Source organism: Polypterus senegalus, chromosome 12, assembly GCF_016835505.1.
Source record: "Polypterus senegalus isolate Bchr_013 chromosome 12, ASM1683550v1, whole genome shotgun sequence".
In the NCBI taxonomy this organism is placed as follows: Eukaryota; Metazoa; Chordata; class Cladistia; order Polypteriformes; family Polypteridae; genus Polypterus; species Polypterus senegalus.
This window is the reverse complement of record NC_053165.1, coordinates 54,107,578-54,132,655: the sequence shown is the minus strand read 5'-3', so window position 1 is coordinate 54,132,655 and position 25,078 is coordinate 54,107,578. Positions and strand designations below refer to the sequence as shown.

Sequence of the window (25,078 nt, the reverse complement as noted above, 5' to 3'; positions counted from 1 at the left end):
GTACCGTGCAAAAAAGACAAATCAGTAAAATTCAGAACTAAAATTACAGAGGTCCTCCAGTAATAATGACTTTACTCCATCTCCTTGTGTAAAACTAATCTCCTCTGGATAGGGTTTCTTGAAATAGCTATTTCAAAAGGGGTATTGAATCCGCAATTTAGATCAAGAAGGAACATTCTGGGTGACCTTTTATCCTGCCGTATTGTTACCCAAAGGTCATAACCTCCGAGGACATGCCCCTAACAACACATGAAGTGGTCCTAATGACAAGAACCCCAAAGGTGGCACTGATAATTAAAATACAAAATAGTGGACAAAAATGTCCCAAACATTTTACATCTCTTACGTAAATATCATTTCCTAAAATAAGCGTTATATAAATCCATCCATCCATTTTCTAACCCGCTGAATCCGAATACAGGGTCACGGGGGTCTGCTGGAGCCAATCCCAGCCAACACAGGGCACAAGGCAGGAAACAAACCCTGGGCAGGGCACCAGCCCACGGCAGGAGAAAAACATTAAAATGAAATAGAAAACAAAACCCTAACCCATCCTGATCCATATCAACAAAGTATCTGTTTCATGTCCATTTCACTTTAAGAAATAAGACATCCATTTTTTTTGTCAGCAATATAATCAGATCTGCAAGCCTACTGAGCATCATAAGATATGCTAAAAGGATATAAGTGGTATCTTTAGCAAAACAAAGGAAATTTATGCTACTGAAAGACAAGGCTAAGTTGCAGCAGCATATATAGTGAAGGCAAAACTGCAGTCAGTAAAGAAGTGTAATGGGGCTGAGACAAAAGAGAAATCAGAACAAAACAATCCAGATTCATTACTAATAAATCATAAAGAGCCAGTCAACAAAATCCAAAATTAAAACAAATGGCAAATGTTATATATTCAAAAAACTTAATAACAAAATGAAGGGTTTAAAAAAAAAAAAAAAAGTTAATCTGTTTGACTTGTTTATTCCAAAATTAGGATATTTGTGAGCATCTCAGTAGAGTTTGTCAATAACAACCAAAAACAACATGGCTGAAACCCTTGGGCAGCAACACAAAGTTACGGAATATATGAAAATGACACATTAAACAGAAGCATTATATTTCGTTGGTTATTTTATAAATGCAGTTAAAGCCATAAAATGGGAGACAGATTGGCCAGCTGGATTTCTCCATTTGATACATCTCTGTATATTACATCATGCCCATGGTATGCCAGCTATTACTTCCAAGTCAGGACTTAAAAATTGAAAAACACACAACTCCTCGTCAACCTGGTATGGAATGTGCATGGCCTCTAAAGGCCTTCATGGACTCCTCTTCTTTAGGTTAAGTGACTGGTACAAGCTGGCCTTATGTAAATTGCCCCAGAGACAGACCGATACTTCCAGCCTCCATGACCATGACTTGGATTCAAAAAGTTTGACAGTGTGACATCATCCCAGAAATGTGACCAGGGTCAGAAGCCCACTAGCCAGCCAGCACCCACTACTTGCCAGTCTTTCGTCAGTTCTCAGACTATGCATTTCTTGTCTTTGCCAGAATGAGACGCCTTCTGATTTGGGATCAACAAAATAAATAAGTAAATAAAACAACGCACACTTGACTTCATAATAAGATATTCTGGATTTTTTTCATCCAAATTGTATATAATAATGGTGAGAGTATTAATTTATACACTAAATTATTCAGTTATTTTGGATGTGAATGAGATTTCTGTTATCTTTTTATAAATAAGTTAAATTGTAGTTCTATTTAATGTGGTCCAAGTGTCAAATAAATATGCATGTTTCATATGTCACCAGGTGGCCTTCATTGGCATGCCTTGTTTTCTTTCTTTGTGTACCAATCCTAAAATGAAAATTGAACTGTTATGCTGGTACCTCTTTAATGATGTCATATGCCTAACAAAATGAATGTGGCTTTTATTACTAGAAATGGTCAACCCACTCATCTATACACTAGTATACTAGTAGAATTGGTCTGACTGCAGTTCAACAAAGGGGGGCTGTGCTTTCTCCAGTCCTGTTCAGCCTATATATATCGGACTTCCAATACAACTCAGAGTCCTACCACATGCAAAAGTTCACTGATGACACTGCTATCATGGGCTGCATCAGGAGTGGGAGTGAGGAGGAGGAGTATAGGAACTTAATCAAAGACTTTGTTAAATGGTGCGACTCAAACCACCTAGAACTGAACACCAACAAAACCAAGGAGCTGATGGTGGATTTTAGGAGGCCCAGGCCCCTCATGGACCCCGTGATCATCAGAGGTGACTCTGTGCAGAGGGTGCAGACCTATAAGTACCTGGGAGTGCAGCTGGATGATAAATTGGACTGGATTGCCAATAATGATGCTCTGTGCAAGAGAGGACAGAGCCGACTATACTTTCTTAGAAGGCTGGCATCCTTCAACATCTGCAATAAGATGCTGCAGATGTTTTATCAGACGGTTATGGCAAGCACCCTCTTCTACGCGGTGGTGTGCTGGGAAGGCAGCATAAAGAAGGAGGACACCTCACACCTGGACAAACTGGTGAGGAAGGCAGGCTCTATTGTAGGAATGAAGCTGGAGAGTTTGACATCTGTGGCAGAGCGCCGGACGCTGAGCAGGCTCCTGTCAGTCATGGGGAATCCACTGCATCCACTAAACAGTATCATCTCCAGATAGAGGATCAGCTTCAGCGACAGAATGCTGTCACTGTCCTGCTCCACTGACAGACTGAGGAGATCCCACACTATACGACTCTTCAATTCCACCCGGGGGGGTAAACGTTAACATTATACAAAGTTTTTGTCTGTTATACCTGTCTTGCACTCTCTGCCTTGCATTTTTTTAACTTGCACTGCATTTTTATTTAATTAATATTGTTTTTATCAGTACGCTGCTGCTGGAGTATGTGAATTTCCCCTTGGGGATTAATAAAGTATCTATCTGTATCTAGCAAAGATGTCAGGTTAGGTTAGCATCACCACTCTATATCTATTTTATCTAGGCCTGTTACAAAGCAACAAAGGTCTACATAACTGCTGGTGGCAAGTCTCAAACCCAGAGCGTTGGGCTCAGAGATAAGCACTTTACAGTGTGAGCTAAATGGAGAGCTTCAGTCAGCCATGCAGACCCTGTCTCTGCTTCCTGGTAATGTGTCTTAGCCCCACCTTTTCTGTGCGGTATTGCCACTACAGCAACTGAAAAAATAAATACTGTGTTTTTTTAATTTCCATGTTTTCGTATTCTGTTTATTAGTGATGAGCGAATACTGCCGAGTTTGCTTCACCGCAAGTTCCCTGAAATCACAGAAATGGTCACGATATTCACTGAACTTGGCAAACTGCATTAAATTCAATGGGGAAGGACTAACTGAACTAGATCTGACTGGATTATAATGGTGCAGTCATCTTTAAAGTGTCCCTGACAGATAAGGATAATGTCTGCAAACTATAATGGACCGGTAATTGTGACCAAAAAGGTGACCAGAGCTGTGCGGCAACAGTACCAACCACCACACCTCCTTGATATCAAAGAAAAAATAATTGCATTCAAAGACACGCAATTATAGATTTCTCCAAAACAAAGACGAAATTCGGAAATCAAACTCAAAAGTCAGAAAAGATGGAGATATTTTAAAGGCAGAAAATTCATAGTGGCTTTTCCTGATTGAAGCCACTGGTTCGTTCTGTTTTTTGAAGTCACGCTGAAGGCTGTCCAAACTGTCTGTGTGGATGCTTTGCACTTTTTCTTCTATCAAAAAGATAGTAATGTCTTGTAAATAGTAATGAACCTTCCATTATTATGATTATTATTATTATATAGAGTCTTCTGTGTTTGGGGGTGGGGGGGTGTCAGTCTCCTTCAAGGTTTGGTTTTTATCTCCACATAGTTAATTATTATGTATGCATAAGGCACGCTCCTCCTTCTCTTTTACTGACATGGCACTCAAAGATTGACCTACATATTGGTGAAAAACCTTGAACAAACTTTATGGTTAATGTCTTGGTTCTGGTAATTTATTTGGTAATGGCTTTTAACATTTCTCAATTGGACGCTTATACTGTCTGGTATTTGACAATCTCTGGCCTTTTTAAAACCATCTTCACAGTTTCTCACAAGCCATGTTGACAGCTGGCAAATCAAAGATCTCAGCTGCAACTAAAAAAAGTAGGTGGACCTGCTTCATGCAGTGGTTTAGCCAAGCACGTTGGATACTGTTTATTATAATACATTACAACTTCACAAGCAGATGATAACTCATTTATTCTTTATAGGTTTCATTATTGTGGCCAAAAAATATGACCTGAGCTGTGTGGCAGTAGTGCCACCAACCACACCACCTTGCCTCTGTGAGATCAAAGAAGGAAGTCAGTCAGAGACATGCACTCATAGTTCATCAAAACAAAGCAGAAATGCCTAAATCGTAGTCAGAAGTCAGAGAAAAATGTAAGTCTTTTAAGTGGAGTGTCATGATTGAAACCACTGACTCTCTGTCGTGCAGAAGGTGCACTTTTGATTATAACAAAAACACAGAAATTTCTTGTAAAGAGTAATAAATCTTTCGTTATTATTTTTCATAGAATCTCCTCTGTTTTTCGTCAGGCTCCTTCAAGGTTTGATTCTACTGTCATCCCGCCACGTAACTAAATATTAAGCATGCACAGGGCACACGCCTCCTTCTCTTACATTGACGTGAAACTCTAAGATCGACCTTCACATTTGTCTACAAGCACAGATAACTCGCCCCACAGAGTCTGTTATGTTTTGAAATGAAAGTGTCTGAAATGCAGTTTTTTACCGGAACGCGATCAAGAGAGGATGTTCTGGGCAAGAGTGGTTGACACACATATTGATACCAAGCAGAGGTGTAGGAGGACTGCTGCAGGTACATGTAAGGCAAGAGAGTTTAAAACATGAAAAGATATCAAAGAGAGGTGCAGGAGGAATGTTATTTTTACATTTATTCTCTTATCCGTCTTTGAAAGGTTAAGTGTAGCTAGTGAAATAGTAAGTAACGAAAGGAGAATGTCTTAATATTTGTTTCAATGACAAGTGTCAATATTAGGCAACACTGTGCCCATTTCATGTATTCTGGTTTTACATGAGCGTAAATGGAGGTTATTTATTGGAGCCAGGGAACGCTTGTAATATTTTCCATTTAAATTACTCTTAATTAGGTGTTCATGATATGCAATATTATATTACACATGGATTTTTCAGGAGCAGATTTACTTTACATGGCATGGGAAGCCAGTAGATCAATATAAAAAGATAAAATGTGATCCAGTGCAGAATCCAGCAGTGCAGAGATGAAAACATTCCACCCCACCTCCCACACACGGGCCGGTCTGAGGAGCCAAATCGCTGAAAGGCCAGGCTCTAAACGGAAACACTTGTATGTGGAAATCTCCTAGTAGATTTTTCAACCTCCACGCCTTGTAAACCATCTGAATTTCATTATTTCTCGCTGCGTTTCAACAGCTGCCTCCGTTAAAAAAAAAAATAAAAAAAATTGCTTTTTTAAGATTACAGACATTTCTGAGGTTTTCAGAGTTGGCAGACTTTTCATTTCAATGAGATATGCCAAAACAGAATATCAAGGCCTATCTGAGGACTTGCTAGCAATGCCCAGAAAAGAGATAACCATAACTGGCACACTGAGACAGACATGTCCTTTGCCTTCATTATTTTGGCGCATTAAAACCAAAATTCAAAAGTAACTGATGTCACATGGCCTCTCAGTCGCCCCATCTGATGAAAAACAAAGTCACCCTTTCAGAATTCTGGAACATCAGACTCCCTTAATAGTTTACCATACAAACCTGGATTCCTCTCTGTGGATCCCTAAAGTTACTCCAGTGCCACTCTGCCAGCCATCGGCCTCAATGATTTCACTTTCCTGGAATCCTGGTACTCTTTCACATTTTTTGACCATCCTGTAGCACTCAATAAAAAGAGTTAATTCTAGTGTTATTAGAAACACAGGTGTGCCCCCATAGATTGATGCTAAAATGGAGGCTCTGAACTATCCAATGCTAAGAACCCAGAAAGGATTCCAGCTGGTCAGCAAACACACTGCCTTGCATTGACAACATATCACCACATGCAGCCTCTTCCCTGCTGCCACACATACCTGGGACTATGGGAACTTGGTCTTTGCTGGTGAAGAGAGATGCCATGGCATTCCTCACTCAGAATATCAGGAATCAATCATCCTCATGTTCTTGAAAGGGAAACTGGAGACCAAAGAGGAGCTCAGAGCACATCATCTCTCAGCACCAACATATAGCCAAACACAAGGAAGTGCAAAATGGCTGGAGTTTCTGGTTTCACTAGGAAGTTTAAGAGTAGCCAGAAGTGGTACCAGAGCATTTGCACTGACCTCTCCAGACAGGGTCAGGCCTTGGGCAATGGAGTTAGGCACAAGGCTCACAAAATCAACTAGAATATCCTGCCTCGGGGACAAAGGAGGTGCAGATCTTTGAATAGTTTGAACCAAGACGATTAAACAGGTTTAGAGGAAAACAACACAAATCTAAATGAATGGTAGACTTGGCAGTCCAAACACAGAAAAAAAAGCTCTGTAGCATGTTAGACACATGGTGTTGTATCAATATGCGATTTCATTTCTTTTGTTGTTCCTTGCAATGCTTCTGTCCCAGCAGGGGTGCAGCCAATCTTCATAACCATTCTGAGGGTAAAGACGTCAGATGCAGTCCGGCATGAGCCTGTGCTTTAAATAGTGCAAAAATAATATAAGCTCATATCTACGGAGCACAAATCTTTGGAGAGATTTTGGTAAAAAATTAAAAAACTCTTATTATATTACAGCACTAATGATATGGCCAAGGGTCGTTCAGATTCAGCTACTCTTTTCTGAATTATTTTAACATACAAAACAGGCACACATATCACTGCAAAAACAGACAAATCATGTTCAGGGATGCCTAAAAAAAATAAAACGAATGAATGTGATGTGCCAACAGTGCCACCCAGTGTTTGTGAAAAACTGCATTGATGTTGGGTGAAAAAAAAAAAACCTCTCCAAAGAAAAATTTATTTAAACTATTTATTCGTATTCATATTTTATTTTATAGACTAAAGTCGTTGCCAAAACCTCTGAGAATGGCACAAGTATTGGTTTTCAAACAAATTGGTGCTTCAGTGTTTTTAGATCTTTTTGTCAGATGTTTCTGTGGTATGCTGAAGTATAATTACAAGATTTCATAAGTTTCAAAGGCTTTTATTGACAATTACATTAAGTTTATGCAAAGAGTCAATATTTGAAGTGTTGGCCTTTCTTCTCCAAGACCTCTGCAATTTGCCCTGGCATGGTGTCAATCAACTTATGGGCAAAATCCTGACTGATGGCAGCCCATTCTTGCATAATCAATGCTTGGAGTTTGTCAGAATTTGTGGATTTTTGTATGCCCACCCATTTCTTGAGGATTTACCACAAGTTCTCAATGGGATTAAGGTCTGGGGAGTTTCCTGGCCATGGACCCAAAATTTTGACAACCTTTTTTCCCCAGAGGACTCAAACAATCGGAAAGGGGATTCATCAGAGAAAATTACCTTACCCCAGTCTTCAGCAGTCCAATCCCTATACCTTTTGCAGAGTATCAGTCTGCAGTATCTGTCCCTGATGTTTTTCTTGGAAAGAAGTGGCTTCTTTGTTGCACTTCTTAACACCTGGCCATCCTCCAAATGTCTTTGCTTCACTGTGCATGCAGATGCACTCACACCTGCCTGCTGCCATTCCTGAGCAAGCTCTGCACTGGTGGTGCCCCGATCTTGCAGGCTGAATCAACATTAGGAGTGGCATCTTAAAAACCATCAGAGCTGGAAGGGATGGGGCTTGAGGCAGTGGAAATGGTTTTTTGGGACTAAGTTCATTTTCATGGCAAAGAGGGATTTTAAAATTAATTGCAATTCATCTGATCACTCTTCCTAACATTCTGGAGCAAACACACATTGGCATCATAAAAACTGAGGCTGCAAACTTTGTGAAAAATAATATTTGTGTCATTCTCAAAACTTTTGGCCACAGCTGTAGATAGATAGGAAGGGAGATTAGATAGATAAGAAAAACAGATAGACAGACTAAAAAATTTCTGACTTGGCAGTTAGTCATGGTGAGGCATTACGCAGGCATATTGCCAATGGTACTATATAGACAGGAAGATAGACCTTTATAGTATTTGTCCCTAGTGGGAAACTTGTATTGGATTTTAAAATAGGGTTGCATTGTTTCATTGTAGCACCCAAAGCCAACCTACTTTCAAGGGTGTAATTCCCCTGTCCTCCATCCACACCTTTTTAAATTTTAATTGTAGCTTTTTTTTCCTTAACTTGAGGGTGTGTGGGCATTCATATTAAAATGCACAGAAGCAGAAATCTCTGGATTTCCAGGAAACTGGGTAGTGTGATACAGACTGGTATGCTGTGCAGAGTGCAGTCCTCCAATACACAAAGAGGTCACAAACTAATGAAAGGAGAAGTAAGGAGAAAACAACCTGTTGCGACAGAGAAGAACCCAAACAAAAGAGCTGTAATAAAATACCTTCAAGAAAAATACACTCATGAAAGGAGAGCAGACTGTAAATCTTATGAAAAGCTACTGAGCATTTGGGGTTACCTGCAAATATCCCAATAGTTCCCAAAGTGTTTGTGGCAGATTTTAGGAGAGTCAGTAACATAATAAATGTGTCCAGCTCACATCTGAGAGGGCTGGTAGCCATTCTGGGCCTCAAATGGTACGCACCCTGGATGATGGGATACAAGTTATAACCACACCTCCAAGATAAATTAAAATCCATAATGCTCATATGCAGTTCTCGGAGTGTCCAAAAGCGCAGCACTTACTAATGGGGGTCGTGAGCATCTACAATATAGACAAAGCCTCATAAAAATACAGGTAACTGACTATTCCTGGAGCAACCACTCATCTATGTCTGGTTGGATCTTGGGGACACTAGTGCTCAGTTCTCAAACAGATAAGGACACATCCTTGCCCAGTAGGTCATTTATTCATCCTTCTCATCCCATAACATTTGATTCAGTTCTTTGGGGAGATCTGCTAGAGTAATTGGCCCTGCTCCCTGTGCATGCTATTATTGTTGGAGAAAATAGTGTAAAGTTGTACCAAGGTTCATTGTAATGTCTTCAAGGGACATGTGATGGAATGGAGATAACTATGGAGGCACAGCCCTTTTCTATCTAAAGTTGTGATGGTGGCTTCCAAGAGTGTGGAGACACTTTAGGGGAATCTACTGTTGAATATTGGGAGAGCACCTGAAGATAGGAAACCACCGATGGGGGCTTTTCAGGGCTGGAGGACTTCATTGTCCTCTGTCAATGTGGTGGAAGCTCACCCCTTTCTTCTCTAATATCTCCAATTGGGTCCTCCGGGGCAGAAATAAGTGAGCATTCATTCCAAGTACTGACATGAAACATCCAGATTTTAAAATTAAAAACAATTATCTTGCTTCAACCAAATTAATACCAAACCTTAGTCACAGAGCTCTACCACACATTAAAGTTTCCCCTCCAGCTTCATGCTATTAGAACTCTTCCTGGACTGGAGACATTTGCTAATTTCGAGATGCCAGGTTGAAGGTGCACGCCTTTGGAATATCCACAAGCACACAGAGAGAACATGCAAATAACACCAGAAAGGTCACAGCCTCTAGTAGAAAACCAAACTCACATCATGGTAAAAGACAGACACATGAAGAAGGGCGCTATATTAGACAAAGTTGATGAATCTCACCACAGATGTGAAATGCTCTATATGATAGGTGCATTTATATGTACATAAGATACGATAGAATAGATACACAGGCAGATATAAATGGCACTATATAAGATCCATACATAAATACAGTACCTGGATAAGAAAGGTACTATGCAACAGACAAGGTGACTATATTAGGTATGAATAATATTGTAAAGTAAATAAAAATGTATGACATGCATATAATGATAAAAGGCACAATATAATAAATGTGAAAAGCACTGTGCAACAGGTATGAAAGGCACTATATTAAATATATGCATACTGTAAATATAAAAAGTGCTATATTTGGTAAGGGTACTACTGTATATTATTGATGAAGAAAGATGCTGAATAATAGATAGGCACTCTGCAAGATACATACATCAATATAAAAATAAGAAAGGTAGCATATAGCAGATAAGATAGGTATTATATAATTAGATACAAAAGGAACTGTTTTGTATATATGAAAGAAACTATGTAAAATAGATCTAAAGCTCAAATATAAACAAATATGAAAGGTACATGCAATAGGACAGAAATGAAAGGCACCTTATAAAATTCATAAATATACACATAGATAAGAAAGGTACTATATAATAGATAAAGAAGTGTACAATATTAGATGTAAATAACACTAGTAGAGAATAAAAGACACTAGATGATAGATACAAATATGCAGAAATAAGAAGGTTACTAGGTACTAGATAAATGATGTTGTATTTGACAATCACTATATAGTACACAGTTATGAATGGTACTATATAATAACTAACAAAAGTGCTGTATAAAACAATAAAAGAAAAGAATTATATAGTAGAGATAAACAGACTGCTATTAGAAGGTGCTATGTGACAGTTTTGAAAAGCACTATACAAAAATAAAACACAGCAGGTGCTACATTACAGACATGCATACAGAAAAGGCACTATACAAGACTGATAGATATAGTAGAGATTTTGAACTGCTTCTGTATTTATTTGATTACATGGAGCGCTAGGTATGACATTAGCTCAGGCCACTAAGGACTTGCTTCCAAAACATCAGGTTAAAGAAAAACACCAGGAGGGCAGCATTTTACTTGAATAAAATTGTATTTTTTACAGACCTTTGTACACTTTGTTACAAAACTGTATAGTACTAAAATTTAAAATTCAGTTTTTGGTCAGAGAATATTTAATCTTTGTGTGCAATTATCATGTATTTACAAAGTCTCATGTTAGTGATTCTCAAAAAAAAAAATCCATCGAATCCATACACTCATCATAAGACATGGCTTAAAGATAAATATATTAGTAAATAAATATTCAGAGAACATATTTCCATAAATGAAATGTGCTGCTATACATATACAGAAATATACACAGATTGATTTTCTAGCTTTTTAAAAACATTTTCAAATGGTAATGACGGAGAAAATTCTAAATTTTACACCTTGTTTAGACTCTTACTCGTTTGCATACAGTCCTCATTTCTGTCTGTTTTAAGTGCTCCACACAATACAAATGACTTAGTGCCTCAAGTACCCCACACTGTGACGCCGCAGCACTCCATTCTAACCTTGCATAAATAATTTTTTTTTTCTTTTAATTATTCTGGTTGTCACTTTGCAGAAAGATCATATTTCACAGAAACAGTAGTAAGTCTGCAGAACAAACAAATTGAGGCCTACTGTAACTCCCCCAATCCCCACCAATGTGTACCATGTTCCATGCTCATACTGTCAGTTCGCTTTACAAATGGTTTGACTTCCATCACCAGCTGGTGATGACTAAGGCAACGGTGGCCCTGAGTGCTTGAGGGGAAGGAAAAGAAGAAAAAAAAAAAAAGACTGAGCTGATGGCACCTGCACAACTTGGATTTCATAAAAAAACAATAATAATAAAAAGAAAAAGAAAAACAAAAAACAAATAAATAACAGAAACCAAAAAAAAAAGTGTGCAGGAAAGAGGTGTGCTGGGTTTTCTCCATATTACCACTTCTGGGTGTTTTTCAAAGCTAAAAAATGTTTTAAACATAAGAAAAACAAAAAAGTGGAAAAAAAAAACAAAGCTGCTTCCCGTATGGCCGAACTTGAGAAGAAGAAAAAAATAAAAAATAAAATAAAAGTCAGAGGCTCTGGTCAGCTGTGCAGTCTTTGTCCGCCAAGTGAGGTGGTCCTGCTGACCCTGCAAGGGCAGAAAATAAAAATAAAATAAAAAAAAACAAAAAAACCACAAAGATAAGTGGACAGACAAAAGGTGCTATAATGACAGACAGGAACAATCAGAGGTATGCACCTGCATGAAGAAGAAATTGCTGCCATTGTAAGGTTTTTACTTGGTCAGCATAAAATTACACTTCTAGTTTTGATAAGACAAATAAAAAATAAAAAGCATTAACAATGAAAATGGATAAATAGCAAAGGCATTATATACAAAATAAAATTGAAAATGCTTTTGAAATCTGTCAAATCCTAAGCCAAATGCACCGTATGCAATAAATATGAAAGGCGCTATGTGAGACAGAAAGAGAGAAATGGCACTATATACAATAAGACAGGTACACAGAAGGCACTACAGTAGATCAATAGATGACATGGAAGGAAATAAAGAAAGATAGAGAGATAAATTAATTTATATACAAAAATGGCACTATACAATTAAGAGACAGAGTACAGAATTTAACATAAAACAGATAGATAAAGATGTGTATTAGATAGGGCACAGTCTGAAATAGACAGATATGGCACTGTACAATCAATACACAAGGCACTATATGACAAAACAGACCACTGGTGCCGAGCTGCTACCTTACACCCCCAACGCCTCCGCCTTACCAGTCTTCCAATCTAAAGTAAAGTCTTGACTTTAGGGGCTGCCTCAGCTAGAAGGGCACACATCCACCTTCTTGGCCCCTTCAAATTTACGGCCTGCCTTACTGGAGGAGAGGTGACAATAAATTAGGAATACTGCATGTGAATAGCAGCCTTGCACTTCACTTTCTTGTGTCTCCTACATGGAAAAGGTCTTGCAGTGTGAAGGCTTCAGATTCAGCAGAAGAGTTTGTTGGCAAAGGGTTTTAATTTCTGGTGACCATGTGTGATGTCACCCACCTGAGACAGAAAAATCCAGGTAATACAGAAAAAAGTTCAAATGGCCCAGCGAACACAATCGCTGCTATCATTGTCATTTATGTTGGGAGTTTTGATATAGCACCATTTGACAGGTAAAGTATAAAGTGTTAAAAAAAAAAAAAATTTAAAAAAAAGTCTGACGGATCAACAGAAACACTTCTTTAGCTGGGTACTATAATAGTCTGATATTCGTCTTAATTTATGAAAAGCTGTTGATGAGGTCCCATGTCAGACTATAAGAAGTGGATACTCAAAGCACAGCATGGGAATGGGTGAAAAGTTGGTTCAAACACCTGGAAGAAAGGATTATGATGTGAAGACTTTTTTAGAATTGGGTGATGTAAAAGTGGTGTGTCTCAAGGTGCAGTGCTAAGGCTGCTGATATTTTTAATATATAAATGACCTTCATCCACTTTAATAAAGGTACAAGTGTTAAGTTAATGTATCTATGTGTCCATCTGAGGATATGTCACTGTTATGTGCCATTTGGTATGTTATTCATAAAAGAAGTTGTAATGTTTGTGATGCTAAATCTGTTGGAATAAACAATGCAATTCATTTTAATATTCCACGCATTACAAAATGCATTCCAATAGATAGTGCACTGCAAATATTGACAATGAATATGCTCTAGTCTACAATGAGTACTTAGATTTTAAACCATCTTAAAACAGGCAGCACAATTAGTAAAATTATAAACAACAAGGTGGGTATGTTTGCAGATTAAACCAAAATAAGTGGGAAGGCAGATAATGCAGAATCAGCTAAATTGTTAGAGGGGGATCTGGACAGCATACCGGCTTTGGAAGACTACTAGCAGATGTAATTTAATTTGAGTAAATGTAAAGTATTACATGTAGGAAGTGAAAATGCGATGTTTAAAAACACAATGGCAGGTCTGAAAGTTGAAAGTACCCCTTATGAGAAGGACTTTGGATTTAAACAGTGAAGAGTCCACTATTACACCTGTGTACTGAAGTGATCAAGAAGTCTAATAAGATGTTTGGTTATATATATCACAATGTGTGGAGTACAAGTCAATGGAGGTTATGCTTAAGTTATACTACACACACATGCAGTACTATGTACAGTTTTGGTCACCATATTACACGAAGACATAGCAGTGCTACAGAAATTCCAGATAAGAGCAAACAGACTGATTAGGACTAGGAGGTATGAACTTAGAGGAGAGATTGAAGGAGCGGATCCTTTTCAGTTTCATCAAACAGATATTAACAGGTGACATGATCAAAGCATTACGAAAGGAATTAGTACAGTAAATCCTAACTGTTACTTTATAATGACTTCTTCAAAAAGAACAAAGGTACTCAGATGATGACTCACCTGCCTTGTTGCCGTTTCCCATCGCTTCATGAAAACAGGGGCCATTTCCATGAAACAAGGCCCTAGCTCCTTCTTGAAGGGGATGCAGGCGGCCCCGGAATGGCCCAGCTGGGACAAAAAGTTCACTATGCCCATCTTGTGCCGAAAGCAAGCTTCCAACTGCCGGTGCTCCTGGCTCACAGTCTAAGTCTTCCGGGATGATGGGGATTCTCTGGTCCTGCAGAGCAGGCACGTCTGTGTCCGTCTGCATGTACTGCACACTGACGGCGTAGTCCTCCGAGTAAAAATTCCCACTGCTTCGTGGGACATTTCTCTCCTCATAGAAGCAGCAGGGCAGACCTTCAGAATTCCCTGGCTCTGTCCGGCACAAGTGGTCCATGTTAACACTGTACAAGTACTGAGGGCCAGTGCCTAAAGAGGTCCTTGGCTCCAGGCCCCGACCACAGTGGGCAGCTCCCACTAGCAGAGTGCCGCCCACCTCAGCTCCTCGGCCATCCAAGGCAGCAGTGGGAGGGATTTCAAAGCAGCAGCTACAGGCTGCTCCCTGCTCACTCACCTCTGCCCCCTTCTCCCAGCTTGCAAGGTCTGGTGTAGCCCCTTCCAGGGCTCCGTCTGAGGTAGTGGTACTAGTTTCCCTGGGTTCTAATGAAGAATGACTGCTGTAGTTGGGTTCCAGGCTACAGCTAGACAGCTGGTCCCCTGAGAAGACAGAGGCCCTGGGTGGGGGCCGGTGGCACTCATGACTGGGTGCTGCAGCAGAGTCATCCTGGGATACAGGTGGACAGCTAGTTCCAGGCTCCAGTGTTGCCCCCCGGCAAGGGCTCCGGCTCCGGTAGATGTAAGGGTCATAGTCACTGCTCAGAGAGCTACGGAAAGTGGAACAACTCCCATATACTCCTTGATTGCTCACCTCTGTGCAGTCCAACATAGAGTCACTGGAGGAACAGTGGCACTGACCAGAACTACTGCTGCTGCTGTCACTGCCAGGACAGTCTGCCAGGTAGCCACTACAAACTGACCGGTGGCCATGGTAGCAGCTGAAGCTGGAAGAACTTCCACTCTCCCCATGGCGAGAGGAAGCAGTAGGTGCCATGTGCACCACTGTTGGGAAGAGGAGGCCTTGCTGAAAAGCTCGAGCTTGACCTTTGTGAGGTCCAATGTTGGCCTGGCCCTCTGGCTGCGGGTAGCTCAAGCCTTGGAAGAAATAATGCTGGTACATTGTCTCGTATTGGGAGAAGCATGCCGCCCTGGAAAAGTTGCGTCCATTAATCTTGGGCCGTCTGAAGTTAGGTGGCAAGGCATAAGCAGCCCTGTGCTCCAGGCCACAGTGGTGAGGATTCAAAGAGTGGTCTAGGTGGATGGGGGGGTAACTCCTAACAAAGGCAGCAGATTGAGGTGGGTAGAGATTCCGATCTCCATGCTGGTCCACAGTCAGAACTGTAATGGGATTGCCATGAGGATCCATGCTTGTACGGGTTGGGTAGGCAGTCATCTGGCTGGCTCGGTGCACACGTCCTGGGTAATGAACAGGAAGCACAACGCGCTGCTGTCGGCCAAGAGAAGCATTACCTGTCTCCATGCAGATGGGCCCAGTGGTCCCTTTCTTTTGCTCTGTAAAAAGAAACAAATTGTCACTATCCTTAGTGATACTCAAGCCACCTAGTGGCCAGAGCTTGTTGGACAGCTCAAATTGATATTTTCCATTATGAATCAACTGGACATTTTTAAAGGATCCTCATCTATAGATTTTTGGGAATCCAGATGTTTTATCCACCCTCTTTCACACAATCAGCCTACCAGACAGCTGACTTTCACAGCTAAGGAACCCAACTCACCAATGATATTGTGTCTGCAGTGTGGACACGTGTGATGCTGCAGCAACCATGGATCCACGCATTTCTTATGGAAGCGATGAGCACACGGGATCACACGGAGTTCCTACAGATTACCATAAAAATAAACAAAAAAAAATTTAGTCTTCACAATTAACTTCTGGGGAAAATAAATTAATTCAGAAGTACAGAAACCAATTTGTTAATCTATAAAGACAAACAACCTTCTGAAGATCAGTTTCCCATCCATGTGTACAGAATTGCGTGGCTCATGGACAGTATCGTTTGACTGACAGACAGAATGATTGGCCCCACACCGGCAATAGAGCGCCTGTCTACTCTTGGGGTCTAACATACTCATGCGGAGCAGCCTGCTCCAGCTGAAGGGTAACCAAATCGGATTTCGTCGCTCATATTTTCCAGATTGCTCTTTTGACATTTTAGTTATTTAACAGACACGTTGGGACCAACAGCCTATATTATGTCCTTGCTGCCTGTTTGCACAAAACAATTACACCCAGCGATCTCATCATGTAATAGCAAAACATGACCTGTTGGTTAATTCTGATGAAATACCAACAGCAGAGAAATGAGATCATGTAAGCAAAAAGACTGGTCTACAAGTAAGAAAGTGAAGGCAGTGGAATCTAGTGGTTAATACACAGGACTGAAAAGCTTAAGGCTGCAAATTTCAACCTTGTTTGTCACTCACTTTATCTGAACAAACAAATATTGAAGCACCAGTATTATAGGGGACTGACAGAATGATACAGAAAAAGACTAATGACTAGGGAGACACACAAGAACAATAGCTATATGGGAGTTCCAGGTCCAAAAATTATGGATTAGATAAGCACAAGGGAAGGCAGTAATAGACACTGATCATAATGACATGTTGCTTACAACATGCAAGTAAGAATTTCACTGTATTCTGTACATGTGACAATATTTACCCTATGAACATCAGACTGACTAAGAAAAATGTCACTTTTCCATTCCAGGTTTAATCATATCATCAATTTGAAGCTCTTGTGGCATTTCTCCAATAATATGCAGGTGAAATTCAACTCTATTGAAAGTGCTTTTAAAAAACAGACACAGCCAACCCAGTTAGCAGTACTATGCAAAGTGCATTAGCCAGACTGCTGTGTAGTACCCTGAAAAAACAATAGATGGCAGTGCAACAAAATAAAGTAGAAGTTCACTTCATAGCACATGGTGAGAAAAATCATAGTGTTGTGAAAGGCTGGACTCTTGGATATCAGTCCAAAGAGTAATTTATCCATCTAATCCACTTAATACAGTTAAGGTGTGTGGGAGCACTGCAAAATTTGTAGTTAAAGGAAATAAGTTATTACTCTTGAATTGTGAAGATCATCAGATAACCAAGAAAAACGTGACAGTCAGTTGCAGCTTTGGTACAGAGAGTTTTGGTGCTGGAAACATTCATCCAACCTTCTTTTCTACCTACTTGGCCAAGAAACCGTATTCTGGGGAAATGAAATATACTGTATGTCAGCAGTAAATGACATAAAACAGGAACTAGCTCTTGATGGAATACCAGATTATGCTGTGGCTGACACACAAGCAGCTAATTTACTGTTGCCAATACAACTCTCTGTAGGGAAGGACTGGTTTTCCCAGTGAGAAACTAATGTAGATTATAAACAGGTTCTGGTTTTTGGTTCAAACTTGGGCATCTATCTCATGGATAAGTTTGCACTTTGGTGGCTCTCTTGGTTCACAAAGACAAAAATAAATAATTGAGAGACTTGGTGAGGGGAAAAAACACATGTTTACAACAAATCACAAAGGAATTGGAAAAGCTTACTATGTGGACCTGTAAGCCTCTAAATCTCTTTACTGGGTTCTCTGGCCTCCCCCTCCTACCAATTGCAATGGAGAGGAAATGAATTGTATTGCAAAAGGACAGTTCTTTAGATGGGCATGGAGCTGATAAAGACGGCACAAAGCCAGAAGAGCAGTGCGCTCAAGCATTTAAATCCTAACCAAGAGGGCTCACCAAGCCTGAAAACCCACACAATGAATGTGGCTCATCGGATCTTCCTGTTTTTTTTTCTTTTTTAGTTCTTTGATGACATTCATCTTTTTATACTTGCTTTCCTCTCCTCCTTTGCCGTATTTTCTTTTGATCTACTACAACACCCCGTTTCCCACCTTTATATGGCAACTGAAAAACTCAAAAAGAAACCCTGCAATCTGTGGCTGCTAAATGCAAAGAACACTTCTTAACCTAAAAATGAAAATCAGACTGACAGCAGCAGAAGCAACATCAGAGTCTGAGTGGTGAGAGAATTAAGATGGGTGGATGGAAAATTAAAGCCATGAACGGTTTTATCCTTCATTCACACTCTCTAATCTAGCTGCTCTTGGGAGTTGAACTTACCTCCCCATCAATGTACTTCTCCAGGCAGATAGCACAGTCAGACGTTGAGCTGCTGCTCAGGGTATCCGAAGGTGCAGGACCACCCTCTCTGTAGCCTTTATTCTTGGATTTAAACTTTCTTGTTTCCATCTTCTCAAGAGCCTGGACTGCCATTCTGTTCAAGGAACTCTGTTTTACAAAATGAGTAACATGTTAATAAGTGAATGATTGGAATGTATGTAGCCCTCCTTCACTTATATGATTTAAGCATATTTAAGACTTTGGAAGTTATGCCTAAACTTATCTCCCATTCCTACATCATTACCACTTTTATGAGCAGGAACTAAGCTCCGAGTATGATGCATGAGGATACTCTTACTATAACACAGCGCATCATACTATTTGCAACCTGCATAATGCAATTCAGGGTCATGGGGTGCTGCAGCCTATTCTAGCAGTTTTGTGGGTGTAAGGAAGGAGCCAACCCTTGGAAGGGTGCCAGCACATCACAATCCATTGTTAGGAGTGGTAACAAGTAGGTGAACTCAAACAAAACCCAGGAGACTATAAATGTAAAAAGATATAAAATAAAAATAAGTAAATAAGGAAAGGTCAGCAAAATACATTCTGTGTATTTTTACACAGTGGTAAAAATAACAAAGATCTAATGATCCGCAAGGCCTACCTGTGCAAACAGGCAGCCCTTTAAACCATATTGGGAACTGCTCCTCTTACCCACAACACTCTTCGAGTGTGCCCTGCTCACTTGCCACATTTCTAGTCTCCTTCCTCTTGTCAGAAGAGCATTTGTCTGTGGCTGTGCTTCCTTCTCAACATCAAGCTCAGCTTTTTAAAGGCAAGGCAGGTCCTTAGCCAGAAACCACAGAATTCATTTCCAGGGTCCTGGACATATCACACATAAAAGTATATGAAGCCCAGATAGATCCCTTTCTCATCTTTACTAACTTAGAGAAGCCAAAACAAAATTGCTGTCTTGCACCCTGCTCCCCTCTCCCCAGTGGTATTTTGATGATACGGCCCCACAGTCATCTGACAGATGACCCTGTTGGCGATAAGTAGGTTTGCTGCATGTGTTCCATTCACAACACACACACACACAGAGCCAATTTGGAATTAACAATAAATCTTCATGTTCTTGTAGACTTGGGGGTAAAAACACAAAGACTGGAATAGAATGTGTAAATTCCACATGGACAATAATGGGGCCAAGATTTAAACTCCAGACAATGGAACATTAAAGTGGAGCCGTTACTCACTGTACAGCTGTACCACCCTACAATTCCTATATGTAATAAATGCATAATGCCTGTGTAACCAGAAGTCAAGTTTGGTTTTCATCATTGGGGTGGCCATTAGGTTTTCTCCACACAGATGTTTGTTTCCAATTGAGTCAAGGCAATTTGTGATATTGAATGACTTTTTAATAATACACCCCTCTACTGACCCCCACAAACAGCATGAGTTCAGAAGCTCCTCATACAATGTCCAGGTTCATTTAACTACAGTGAACTAGGTCTAATTGACTGTGGTCAGCTACCGGTAAGAAGAAAGTGATAACATTTATGCTGAACAGTCTGACTCTTTATATCAGCAAAGTAACTAATATTAAAAAAAACGACTAAAGGTGTTTTCACTAGGATGTCGACATTGTTATCCATGCCTTGTATACTGCAGAAATACAGTGGGGTGGAGACAAATATGCTACCATCAGGCACAAAGTGAACTCAAGACTGGACTCACTTAATCAGACCTGGTCAATCCATGTCAAATTAGGGTAGCCAAAATCCCTCACAATGTATCTATCGGAGGAAATCCTTATAAAAAAGGGGTGATTGGGATACACACAGTGCATGCAGAAGGCACCGCACTGTACTGATCACATTAAGAAATGACCTTAAAGCACAAAAAATACCTGAAACACATGTACATTCACAGTTTGTGAACCAATAGAAGTTAAAGTGATGAAATCATTATAGCAATACTAAGGTTTGCCATGCCAGAACAAAAAAACTGGGAAAAGACTTACCTGGCTCCTCCGCTGCTTCAGTTTTATCTTGATGAGAAGTACAAGGCACACCAGGGACACCACCACAAAAAATGCCAGGAAAATCCCCATGTCAAAATACTCTGTGGGTTGCTGGGAAAAGAAGAGAGAGAAAAAAATATATATGTTCAGCCTGTTGTATGGGAATTACAAGTGCTGAAATATATATAAAAAAAAAAAAAAATGGAGGAATTGCTAAGTGTGCTGTTACAATACATGGTCAGAAAACGGGAGAAGGATGTTTGTTACAGATAACACAGAGGAGCTATAGAGTGTAATGAGAAATAACTTAAATAACAACATAAATTGCTTAATCCAAATCAGGGTTCTGCAGAAACAGTTTCGGCAGGAACTATGGCCAAAATACCAGTTTGTCAAAGGGCACACTTTCAGTAATGCCCTAAATCTTAATTTTTCATGTTTTATTAACAATTTATAAATATGTGCAATAATCTTAGCTTGTAACTGCTCATAAATATTAATTACATTTTGTATAAATTCCATTACTATATATTTTAACCGACAACTGTTTTATGGATATTATTTGCAGTAAGCACAGGCTGGTAAATTCATTTGGTCAAGGTCGCATAGAAGTAGAGGCAGGGTGAAAGTCCAGTACGTAGGCCACAGAACCATGGTTCCTACTCATAAAATAACAACTAATGATTTTGGCCGACATGGAGCTCCAAACTGGCCAGGTACAAGCGTAGACCAGTAAGTGTGTCCTATGATGGGTTAACTGGTACAACAACCTAGACGATCCTCAGACACCTGCTATTCCATATATGGAGTAGGGAAGTTAAGAAAATTAATACACTCATTATTGGACACATTCCCAAGCACTTTATAACAGAATCATTGAGAAATAAAATCTTATAGTGACAGAAGATGTGCAACCACTGGGTGTAAATAAAGCATGCATGTGGCAGCTGCAGGCTTTATTAGAGAAAATTTCTTAACTAGAGCATATTGTTTTTGGAGCTTTATTTTTATTCACTTGCTGACTTATTTTCTTTAAACAGCTGCCTTAATTTTCAATTGCTTGTGTTTTCTTGACCTTCTATCACTTACTTAAACATAATTAACTAGGCAAACAACAGCTCACTAGCCCACTGAGTCCCATTCACACAAGTGTGTTCATCATCAGGTCAGGGCTTTCAAAAATTATTAGAAATATCTCACATGACAGAATGAAAGCTGTAACAAACTACACAGTTAACTAACTAAAAAGCAAGGATTAGCTACTAATTAAGAAATTGATTAGAACGAATACCTAGAAACCAGTAGAGCCCCGCAAGACTGAGACTGAGATGTCCAAATCAATAAGCAAAAGTTTTTTGTACATCATGAGAATATGGATGACTGTCAGCCAGCAAGCTCACAGCAAGCACAGATTCCTCATTTTGTATGCAACATTTGAGGCATATGCAATTCATTGATTTATTGGTAATTCAAATGTGTCCCTAATTTGTATACTGAGAAAGTGGAATATATCAAATGAATAATTTAACATTTGTTTTGACATTTTTTTCTCTTCCTGCTGCAAAAGTTTTGATGAGAATATTGAACGTTAGGTCATCAAAATGTTAATTTATAAACTGACTGCTGTGTCACTGATAAAACCAATTCTTGACAATGAAATTTGAATCTCTATAATTACTCCGGTCCTTTTATTTTGTTTCATAATTGTAATGGGCAATTTCTTTAACAAATGTCATTATGGCCAAGACTGGACTTATTGACATGCTCTGATAATAATTAAGATAAACCCTCCATTCACACTAGCCCCAGGCCAGATATTTTTTTTTTCTTCTTTCATACCAGAGTGAGGGTGCTAGAAGGATTTCAATGTGTTCCCCAATAAGAATCTTCGGTTATTTTGGGCCAGCAGTTCAGGAGTCAAGTACTGTAAAGTTTACACCAACCCACGTGTGATACTGTACAGTGAAGTGCACAGGAACATGTTGGGCTCACTGTGTGATGTTTTGGCTTCCTGGATGTTCGTGTACACTACAGAAATACAGCACTTGTAAAAGTCTACTTTCTTATATTAAATCAGAGTGCGGTAGCTGAAAGCAACATTCCAAGACCTATGCAATAGGCATATACCATCAAGCGAAAAGCCAAGCATTCTTTCAAAAAAAAAAAAAAAATCAGTGCCTGTAGGTTAAGAAAGGCAGGGTTGCCAAAAGCAAGCAATAGAAATTTAAAAATAAAAGAATGTCAAATACTTTTCAAATGGTCATGTCACGTTAGTAGCTAGTGGTAAAGAATAATATCTGAGCCATGACATTCAATCTCAGTGCTGCAAACTTAAACAATATAAATCAGTGACCAGAGGTGAAAGCAACTATTTGAGCTGGAGTCTGCATTTACCTGATGTAAGCACTAAACAAAAGGAGACCAGGATAAAGATAATGCTTGTTAAAGGTATGCCAGGCCAGGGTCTGGTAAGGTTAGTGTGAAATGGTCAACTATGACCTTAAAACCACACGATGCAATGTGCTTTATACACAACACCAAAAACTGATCACAAATCAAGCTCAAATGTATTGGTTTTGGCTGTGGAGACAGGTTTTGTGTGGAGGATCAGTGTACATACCCGTGGAGGCCGGTGCTGAATCCTAGCTCGGGCTACCTTTTGCTTGTTGACGATATTCATCAGCTTAACGGCATCTGCCCCCTTTACATAGACTACTGGCCTCTTGAGTGGGTCTTCGGATCCCTGGTTCAGCTGTGAAAGAGAGAACAGAATTGTCACTTGGAACAAAACTCTTTTAAATTTAATGATACTCAATGCTGCTAGTAGCCCTGGGAAATCAAGGAACTCATTTCAGCCACTTGTCAGACATGAATACCATTGGTTTGAGTCATTTTGTATAATTTCATTAGCAAGTAAAATTAAGTGTTTCCAAAATGTATATTTTACCAGAAAACTGTATTTTCTAACAGATAACTACTTTTCTCATATTGATGTCAAGTAAGTACATAATGTAATAAAGAAAAAGGGGGGGGAGAGACACACTATTATCTCCCATGGTGTCTACTTTGCTGTAATTAAGATCAGATTTACACTGCTTTGTATGTGCTTTGGCTCATCCTTCCACCTGGAACTGAACCCTAGTGGAAGACTGAACACATATGTTGTCAGGTACATTAAGTTTCACTGTAGGTGCCTTCATTAAAGATAAAGATGATGTAAAAAAATCCTAATATACCAAAGTTTAAAGGGAATATTGTCAACAGATATGGCATAGCTTTCTAGCTATGACTTGTACAATCAAGGGTCATGACCTTAATCACCATATTCAGGGTGCCAAGAAGAATGTATATAGCATATCAAGGCAGAAGTGGGATGCCCACCAGAAGAATGAACTGAGGTTTGCAAACAGTGTGTATTCTGTATCATTCTACTAAACACATTATTATATTAGGATCACATATGCAAATCTAATACATGCACAGGAATTCTGCACCTACTTAAATTGGAGACCGTGTGTGTGTAAATACATACAGTATATATGAAGTAGCAATAATAGTAATTGAAGTAGCACAGATTCTGATAAATTTGAAAAACATATCTAAACATATCAGGAAAATTCAGCTATTAGCAAACTAAATGGGTCAGATGGACCGATTGTTCTTTCCTTGCCGTATTGTTCTTTATGAAGCATACTTGAACATCTTTGATAAAATCAAAGTACAAGCCAGTGAGTAAGTTTGTACTTTAGCTCTTTCTTTTCCTTACATATTTGGTCAGGATTTCACTTTATGATAGCAACTCCATCTTTTGGCTTTTATATTTTGTTTGCTTCAAAATGGCTTTAGAAAACACAGTTTACTTTGGGAATCTGACTATTTAAATATGCATCCATCTGTCCCACCACTACAGAAAATATATATTAAGGCTCTAACCCCCAAAAAAAAAGACCCAAATGATTTTCCAGGAGTGTGAAATGGGGCTGTCAACTGCTCAGCCAAGTCCATTCTAGGGTAAGGAACGTTAAGCACAAAACAAAGATCTGCTCTTAGTTTAGCCTGACAGGGGCAAACCCCTTTGTGCTCCACCCAAAAAAAGGAGAAAGTTCCTGAGAATCGAAGGATTCACATCTCTACCTTCCCAACTTTAAACACTAGCCTCAGACAGTTAATTACATTTCTCATTGTGTTATTGGGAGTCTGTGAGGGGAGGAAAGCATAAATCTTTTAATAATGTTGCCCTTAGAAGTTTAATTAATAGCTCCTCTAAAGCATTTTTTAAACAACTGCCATGCCTTGGCATGGACCATAATTACATTTTTAAAAAAGTATAAGTGAAAATTCCATAAGTGGGTCAGGGTTTTTGCTGTAAGAGAAAGGTCAACATAAGACTGAATAAAGGGTCTACCATGGACAATAAAGAAAGGCAGCACCAATGGCACACCAATAAAAAGGTGTTTGTTGGTAATAAGGTAGAGAGCAGCACTTCATAATCTTAATGCCATACAGTGACCAAGGTATCAGCTGTGAAAGTCAGCATTCCCAGCATGGTTGCAAGTGACAAAATGGTTGGATG

At 39.4% G+C, this 25,078-nt stretch overlaps 1 protein-coding gene across 2 annotated transcripts in view; it reads right to left on the bottom strand.

Moving 5' to 3' along the window:
- Positions 1 to 10,856: 10,856 nt before the first annotated feature.
- znrf3 (zinc and ring finger 3) overlaps positions 10,857 to 25,078 on the bottom strand; it is a 136,873-nt gene continuing 122,651 nt past the window's right edge. For both annotated transcript variants that reach the window (XM_039771414.1, XM_039771415.1), the window contains exons 4-9: positions 23,126 to 23,257; positions 20,506 to 20,616; positions 18,480 to 18,647; positions 16,076 to 16,178; positions 14,241 to 15,851; positions 10,857 to 11,949 (exon numbers count right to left, since the gene is read on the bottom strand). In XM_039771414.1, coding sequence (XP_039627348.1) covers positions 11,891 to 11,949; positions 14,241 to 15,851; positions 16,076 to 16,178; positions 18,480 to 18,647; positions 20,506 to 20,616; positions 23,126 to 23,257 — 2,184 coding nt within the window. In that variant the 3' untranslated portion in view covers positions 10,857 to 11,890. The remainder of the gene's footprint in view (positions 11,950 to 14,240; positions 15,852 to 16,075; positions 16,179 to 18,479; positions 18,648 to 20,505; positions 20,617 to 23,125; positions 23,258 to 25,078) is intronic.